This window comes from Dermacentor silvarum, chromosome 2 (genome assembly GCF_013339745.2).
Source record: "Dermacentor silvarum isolate Dsil-2018 chromosome 2, BIME_Dsil_1.4, whole genome shotgun sequence".
Lineage (NCBI taxonomy): Eukaryota > Metazoa > Arthropoda > Arachnida > Ixodida > Ixodidae > Dermacentor > Dermacentor silvarum.
The window spans coordinates 189203399-189211823 of record NC_051155.1 but is presented as its reverse complement, the minus strand read 5'-3'; the positions used below and the strand labels follow the sequence as shown (position 1 = coordinate 189211823).

Below are 8425 nucleotides of genomic sequence, written 5' to 3'. Positions count from 1 at the left end.
AATTTCTTGCTGCATGCATTGCAATGATAAAGTCGAGTCCACTTATAGCAATATTCAAATGCCACAAAAATTCTATTGTTATAACCGATAATTGTTATAAACGGGTTGCAAGAAAAAAAGCAAAATAGAGTGATGGCAGAGCTGTTGTGAGATAACTATAATGACGGGGAGGCCAGTGCTCCTCCCCACCACCTTCCTCCAAATGGCTACTGTTTGCGTTAGCTCGTTAAAACAACTGTAACTCTGCTTCCTGTGCACTCCGATCACGTGTAACAAGCCGCGTCTCTTGGCGTTCAGGAATGGCACTGCTATAACAACTGCAAAGAGGGGTCACGGACGGTAAGTGACATGCGAAGCTCCGCTGAGGCATCGTTTTGGTGGCCCCGAAAGTAGCCTTGTAGAGAATACGAGAAGATTGCCGCGACCGCCTCTCAGCTTGAGAAATCTCAAAGAAACGCTGGGGTGAAATCGCCACAAGCATCTCGCCACGTGCTTCTCACTGGCTTGCACGAGAAAACCCCATGTCCGTCAGCCTTGCTTGCCTTACACGAAGCTTGTGGACATCCTTCTTCATGCCATCCAGGTACTCCACGTAGTGCAGCGGAAGGTCCCTTGCAAAAACGAAGCCCCGGAGGGACTGAATCAACTGTAAGACCTCCTGCAAGGAAAATGTTGCGGCAGCCTGCCAAACCACGTCATCGCTGCCGTCGTTGCCGTCAGTGTTGTCCCTGTCCAATTCAAGCATGTTCGTGACGATCGCCTCATTGTTGAGAAGTTCTGATGTTACTAATGCGTCGTCCACATGCAGAAACTCTTCGAGTCGTGCAGCATCCTCATCGACTGCGGACCAAAGTTCTGGCATCACTTCGTTGGTGGGAACTTCGTGGGCTTCGTCTAAGTCTACATCACCTTAAAAGTGGCGACCACGGCGGCGTCCATGGGCTGCAAACCTGCCGTCGTGTTCGGAGGCAGGCAAAAACTTCCACGTTTGAGAGCTTGGGCATGGAGTGGTGGGCACTACAATTATCCGGGACGAGCGCCACCTTCCTCTTCGACCGCTCAGTGCGCTGATCAAACTCCAACAGCCATTCGCGAAAAAGTTCTCTTGTCATCCATGCCTTGCGATTGTTACGGTAGTGTACGGGTATCCTGGCAGCACCGCGGAAGCAGCGAGGATTTTTTGACTTCCCAATGACAAATGCGGGGCACTTGTCGCTCCCGTCCATGTTGGCGCACAAAAACACAGTTAGGCGCAGCTTGCTGTTTTTGCCGCCCTTGCGCGTGTCTCCTTTGAGCGCATGCGTCTTGGAGGGCAACATCTGGAAAAACAGCCCCGTTTCGTCGCCATTGTATACGTCGGCGTCAACGTAATTGTCGAAGATGCGGGGCAGCGTTTCCTGCACCCACTTCTGCTTCACCTCCACATCAAGTGAAGCTCCCTTGCCGGTGACGGCTTTGTAGACAATGCCGTGCCTCTCTTTGAAGCGCTGTATCCAGCCGCCACCTGGCTGGAAGTCCACATTGTTAATCAGCAGGGCAAACTGTTTTGCCTTTGTGGCCAGAATCGGCCCGGTGATAGGCAAGTTCAGGGCATGGGCACCGAGAAACCACTCGTAAAGGCCTCCTCCACCTCCTTATAGGCACCTTGTCGAACACGTTTGCGCCCATTGTCAAGCGAGCACTTTTCTTTGTCAAACTTCTCAGCGGAGTGGATGATCGTCGACTCCATCCTTCACGATACTGCACTTCGTCTCCAAATCGATAGCCGTGCGCTTTCTTTTCACCGGCAACGTCGTCTGGTAATGAGTGGGCAGATCAGCCATCTTCCGTTTCGGCAGCAATTCAAACGAGACGGAGAAACCACGTGGCCAGGAACGACTTCGACGCAATCAACGAGAAGAAAGGGAACCGAGGGGCCCGATTTTTAATATATCATAAGAAGCCAACAACGCAGGCTTCCTATGATACGACTCAATCAACTAACACAAACAACCAAATCCGTTGGCAGAACTGCGCAGAATGAGGGGCGAGCGACCAGATCAGCGCTGTCGGCGTGTTGGCAAGGTTCATTCGTGTTTCGGAGGGTGGCACGGCATAGAGTTATAGGGCAGCCCATTTGTGTTCGGAGTGATGGAGGGGCGGCAGGAGAGAAGTGCGCGAGGCTGGCGATGCGGAGAAGGCTGAAGAACAAGTTCTATTGTATGAGCACGTGGCGGGAAGGGTGCAGCGGCTGGATTATTTAATTTTTTTTTTCTTCTTTTCAAGGATTTCGCACCTTTTGGCACGGGCACCCAGAAGCCACACTTCATTGTTATAACCGATAATGTGGCATGGGGGCATTGTAGTAAGCGGGTTATTTTACCATAGAAAACATACAAAAGTAATGTTGCAACAGCTTTTGATTGTTGTAACCAATATATTGCTAAAACCGGTATCATTATAAGTGGGTTCTACTGTACTTGGCTCACATGTTCGCAGCAGCATCTACAACAGATCAACATTTTCTTACTATGTTCAAAAAGTGTTTCCAGGCTCCTTTAACATTTGCTTCTGCTCTAAAGTGCAAATGGCCGTCGCTGCGCAGGCCACCTTTAAAGCCGACGTTTTGACAAGTCTTTTAATGCTAATAGCATTCTTCGGCGGTTTTGAGCCTATCTATCTATCTAGCCTCTTACACCGAACCAGTGACCCAAGTTGCCTACCTGCTTGGGCCACTGGTTGTGTGCTCCTGGCCATGATGCCGTCATGGTTCTTGCATTGTAGTCATTCCTGCTTCGTGATCTTACTCTCGTCATGCCGCAGTCATCCCACCTTCTACCCCGACCCAGTGGCCCAAGTTGTCAAATAGCTTGGGTGTCAAGGAACAATGACGGCACTGAAGAAGCAATGTTGGAAGAGGAACACTAACTATTCCAATTAGAATTATTCTTCGACCAGGTCTTAAATTTATTGTGAATGTTCAGTTTAAAAAATTCTCTGAAACATATCAATAAAGCCTGCTATGTGTTGCTTGTTGGACTTAAGAAACACACCTGCACCCAAAGAGTGAAAAGAATTTTGATGAATGAATGTTCAAGTCTGTTGAGAAAGAAGTGAAAAACTGGTTATCCATGGTTACAGTGCTACCCTGCACTAAGTGATGCTGATTGGTGCCATCTGAAGACTAACTGCATATAATTGATTGTGAAAGTAAGGATAACTGATTATCATTGATTAGATTACGAAAGTCTCTGAGAACACGTTAGCAAAGTTTTGACATGGCACCTCTGACCTATGCAATATTCCCTTTTGTCTTATCTGCTGATTGGCATGCAGCCCAACATCGGAGCATGGTGTAAGATGTATACAAAACTTCTGTCTTGAACTTGCGTCGTCCCACCAATAAGTATCCGCTGCCATCATCGCGCCGATGGACGCGCTGTTGCGACTTTATCTGGTTGATCCAGGGAGGTTATATACTGTCGTTTTTTGTTTTACCTACGCTGGCTACACGGGTGTAGCTGGTGTAGGATAAAGCCCCTCGATAATTTGAAAGTAGCAGCGCTTTCCTCCTCGATTCTCCTCGCTCGCCGGCTACACGCGCTGCGCATGGCACGGTTTTTCTCCTTGGCTCCCGCGGACGGCCCGCAACTAGCGGTATATTATATATATATATATATGCAAGCGTTATTGATATACTATACGACGCCGAATAGTCGTTTCCGTTCGAATGTAACGCATAGCAGCACCATTGAAGTCTAAAAGGTGAGTGACCGATGCAAGTCAGGGCTGTTATTCCGAATGATTGTGCTTGTGCTGGCGGAGAGTCGGTAGTCGACGCAGAATCGAAGTGTGTTATCTTTTTTCTTAACGAGCACTACGGGAGACGCCCATGGACTGCTGGAAGGCTGAATAACGTCATCTGAAAGCATATCCTCTACTTGCTTCTTGATGATCTCCCTTTCTTTTGGTGAAACTCGATACGGGTGCTGGCATACAGGTCTTGTGGCGTCCTCTGTTATGATTCGGTGCTTTGCAACGGACGTGCGCCGTACCTTCGATGAAGTAGAGAAGCAGTCAGAAAAATCATTTATCAGAGCATGTATCTGTTTCTTTTGGGCTTCCGGGAGTCTTGCGTTGACGGTAATTGATCTGTCGGCACTGCAGGTTCCTGTCAAAGCAGTTGACGTCGTTAGGCTGCATAATTCGGTCGCTACACAGAACTCGTAGAAAAAGGCAATAGCTGTTCCTTGTGCGATGTGTTGGAATTCATTTCCAAAATTCGTAAGCGCGACATTCACACGGCCATTGCTTAAGTGCACAAGACCCCGAGCCACGCAAATACCTTTGTTCAAAAAGAGCTCTATGTTTCCATCCGCTATGCCTTCACGGTCGCAAAATGTTTCATTCTCCACAAGAACCATTATACTGCAGCGTGGCAGCACAGTTACATCATCATCAACGACGCGTAGTGCAGCATTACGTCGCTCCTCCGATTCTTCCACAGGTATAGCTTGTTTTGTCGAGAAAGACACACTGGACCGACGTAGGTTAATTATGGCGCCGTTAGCTTGTAGAAAATCCATTCCAAATATAAGTTCCCGTGAACATTCTGGCAGTACAATAAAGTCAGAAACATAAGTGAAGCCTTTTATCGTAAGTCTTGCGGTGCATCGGCCAAGGGGTGTAATAAGATGCCCGCCTGCCGTGCGTATCTGCGGTCCAGTCCACTGCGTCACAACTTTTTTCAGGTTCTTCGCCATCTTGAAGCTTATTACCGAATAATCAGCGCCGGTGTCGACTAAGGCATTCAGCTCGCATCCATCTATTATCAACCGCAAATCTGATGTAATCGTTTCGTTCCTGCATCTGTTTACTGGAATTATCTCGTCATCGCACTTGAACCGTGTTGGAGGATCTTCGAAACTCTGGTTATCAGCGGCCTCACCTCCACAGGTCGCTTGCTTCAGTTTTCCTGGTGTGGGTTTGGTGAACGACGCCTAGGCAATCTTGGAGACGCGCGTGGACTAGGTGATCGGTAGCGCATGGGCGACGGTGACTGTGATTGATGTTGGCGAGGAGCAATGGGGCTTTGGCGCGTGGACAAGTATTCTTCTATCTCTGCTGGCCGTTCACCGTTTCGGGGGCATGGTGCACTTAAGGGAAAACCTCTTAATCCAGCTTGACGGTACGGGCAGAACCTATACAGGTGACCCGTTTCTCCGCAGTGAAAACACAGAGGTCTGCGCTCGTGGTCACACCAGACGTCGCTTTTCCGGGGCCTTTGTTTCACAAAACGAGGTGCACTACGTGCTGGAGGTGGATAGGCAGCCGGTGGTTCCAGCAGACGAGGTGCACTGCGTACTGTCGACGGGTAGGGAACGGTCGTGGCAACTGCTCCACTACTGTGTACCGCGGTTTGCCTGAGTACGTCGGCGTACGTAGGAGTGCGCCGCATCGGCTGTGGCTCACGCTCTGGATCCCTTATGACCTGCCTCACGGTTCGTCCTGGACAACGTCGACGATAGATAGTGCAGTTGGAGTCTGAGGTGTCTGCAACTTGTTGAGCTCTTCCTTGATCACTGACCGGATGAGCTCCCGCAGGGCTTCAAGGTCGTTCGGCATACCTCCAGAGAAGACATGGGCAGGTGCACAGCTTGCCTCCCGGTTGTATTGCCGAGCCCGCTGTTCCAGCGTCTTTTCGATGGCCGTTGCTTCGGTTCGGAACTCTGCGACCGTGCGCGGTGGGTTGCGGACGAGAACTGCGAAGAGTTCTTGCTTAACCCCCCGCATGAGATGGCGCAGCTTCTTATCTTCACTCATGGTGTGATCAGCACGCTTGAACAGGCGGGACATGTCCTCGATGTACATCGCCACGCTCTCGTTTGTGAGCTGGTTCCTAGCTTGAAGGGCAATTTCCGCCTTTTCTTTACGATCCGTGCTAGCGTATGTTGCTAGCAGTTGTCGTCGAAATTCCTCCCAAGAGGACAAAGAGGGTTCGTGGTTCTCATACCACGTTCTTGCGAAGTCCTCCAAAGCGAAATATACGTTACGGAGCTTCGGTCTCTCATTCCATTCATTAAAGCTTGCCACTCTCTCGAACAGTTCCAACCAGTCTTCCACGTCTTCGAACGAGTCGCCATGGAATGTTGGCGGCTTGCGAGGTTGTACGACCAACTGTGCCGGTGTTACCTGGCTAGTCATTGTGGCGGCGTCCGTTGTCCGAGTTTCCCTTGGCGTGAAGAGAAGAGGGCCGAATTCGGGCGAGTCACCTCAAAGACGGCGGCTGGTCCGCTGGTGCACAGGTGTCAGTTCCACGGGATGGACTCGCTGGTGGTCGGGGCTACGCTGACTTTCGTTCGTGGGGCTTCGACTCATACCCAGCACCTCCACCAGAAATGTAACGATGCTGAGGAACACAGGTTAAGAAAACAACGATATTTAATAAGGGCGAACCTGTGCCCACGACTAAAAGTCACTGCGGTCGTGAAGAATGCCCGGCAGTCGCGTTCTAAAACTAGAGTCCAACCGTCTTCTTCTTCTTCTCGACTCCTGCCTCGTGCGCGTGGCGCATGCGAGCCGGGTCCAACCGGGTGCTCGTGCCACGAAGATCGCTGCCTCTTGCTGCTGAACAACACCACGGAACGGCGTGCACATTGTACAATACGAAGGGCGCGCAACTTGAATGTGGCCAAGTTGTCGCGGCAATATGTATTTATTCGACAATTTTTTAGCCTCGACAATACTTTATTACGAACAAAGCACATTGAGAAGGTGTAAGGGAAACAAGAGAAAGAGCAGAGGGCCCTAACGCCGCAATATTGTTGGCTTATTTCGCTTCAGAGATAGCATACACGAGAAATTCCTTCTGTATACGCTATCTGTTCAATAGAAACTTCGCGCACGATGTACCTTAAGGTTCACCGTGAGCGAAGCCTGTTTCAAATTCAGACATTCGAAAGAAAATTCATTCCAGCCAATAGGTAAACAAACATAAAAATAGGTAAGCAAATATATATTTTTCTGCATTGTAATGAATAGATAGCTATAACTGGCCTAGCCATTTACTCATTTGTTGTGTAAATTTTTTTTGCTGCAATAGCTTTGTTTTAATAATCCGTGAATCCTCTCTGAAATTACCAACATGTACCTTCTCATGATATCATAGTTTAACGTGTAATTTTTTACGTAAACTAACAAATTCATGGCGCGTGACGATGTTTGTACTTGCATTATATTGAGTGGAAAATCGTCTTGAAAATTACTGTGTTTGATGCACTATAAATATCGCTATTGATTCTACCTATCCCTAAAATAGTTACCTTCAATAACAGTAAAACATGAAAAGTTTATGTTCTGGTGATTACGTGCCTCTTTCATTACGTAACCACAAGTACGTAATTATTGATCAGTGAGTATATTTGCTGTGTACGAACCAGCGAGCATACGCAATGAATATTCTTAAGTTACTTTCATGTTAAAATTCGCTTAGTGTTTTCGTTCTTGCAACACCAGAAGGTGAAAGAGGAGCTGCACATGCGTAATTGTCACGGAGCGGCATAGTTTCGAGTCATCGACACGCCGATTAACGGGCGTCAAAAACGTCGTGGTCCCACGGTGCGGCATATAGTTTCTAGATAGCGACACGCCGATTAACCCAAGTGTGTGCGTGTGCGTCCGTGTGGTGCAGTGCGGGGGCACGACCTTGGACAGCGGGACATCAACCGTTCCGTCGCTTTGATTAAGGGCGTGGCGAAGACTTTTGGGAGGAGTCATGAAATAATTAGGTGAACTCTGCATATCTGCAGTTACCCGACATAGGGAACTAGGGAAATGAGAGGCTATTTAAGCGCAGGTTTTAGGCCCTGCTAATGAGTCTAGAAGCTGAACCTATGAGCTACTGAGAAGCCGTCGCGGAGCTAGTGCCGTCTAGTATCGCCTGGGCTGCCTATAGCCGCGTCGGAACTCTAAGTAACTAGTTGACGTACGAGACGGCAGACCAGCGTCTGCAACGAAGCTCAGGGTAGTTCGCCTCAAGTTAGCTCAACCTGCTTGAGGGAAGTCGTCAGATCTACACTCCCGGGAAATCCACCTCAACAAGATCGGCCCGCCAGCATTCTTCGGGAAAGCTGCCCGGCCACGCGTATGACATCGTTGTTTTCTTTTGAACTTTATTTTAGTGAACTGCTGTTAAGTGTGTTATTTGATCCACGCCCTGTTTCATTTGTATATCCATTGTTAATTGCTCGTCATATTTATTTGTCTTCATCATTGTGTTATATTAAGTTCAGGTGTGTTAGTCTGTCCTGTGCCTTTTTTATCATTTTATTTTATTAATTTGTGTATATTTATCAGCCGATAAATATCTTGTATTTTTTGTTTTCTCCCGAATCTGGCTCTTTCACTGTGTTCGCTCGAGTACGTAACGACCAGCTTGTATACCCCG

General features: G+C 48.5%; 1 protein-coding gene across 1 annotated transcript; it reads right to left on the bottom strand.

Annotated features, from left to right (window-relative positions):
- Nucleotides 1-905: 905 nt before the first annotated feature.
- Nucleotides 906-2747, bottom strand: LOC119440618 (tigger transposable element-derived protein 6-like). The gene is made up of 2 exons (XM_049662987.1): nucleotides 2703-2747; nucleotides 906-1550 (listed from the first exon to the last, which is right to left on the bottom strand). Exons 1-2 carry the CDS (start codon nucleotides 2745-2747, stop codon nucleotides 906-908), a joined length of 690 nt encoding a protein of 229 aa, XP_049518944.1.
- Between the last annotated feature and the right edge of the window lie 5678 nt (nucleotides 2748-8425).

What these genes read in the sequence shown, in the direction of transcription:
- LOC119440618 (XM_049662987.1), bottom strand. Translation starts at nt 2,747, where the DNA reads ATGACGGCATCATGGCCAGGAGCACACAACCAGTGGCCCAAGCAG. An exon ending in ACAACCAGTGGCCCAAGCAG is followed by an intron (nt 1,551 to 2,702) that starts GTAGGCAACTTG and finishes CTGGCCACAAAG; the next exon opens with GCAAAACAGTTTGCCCTGCT.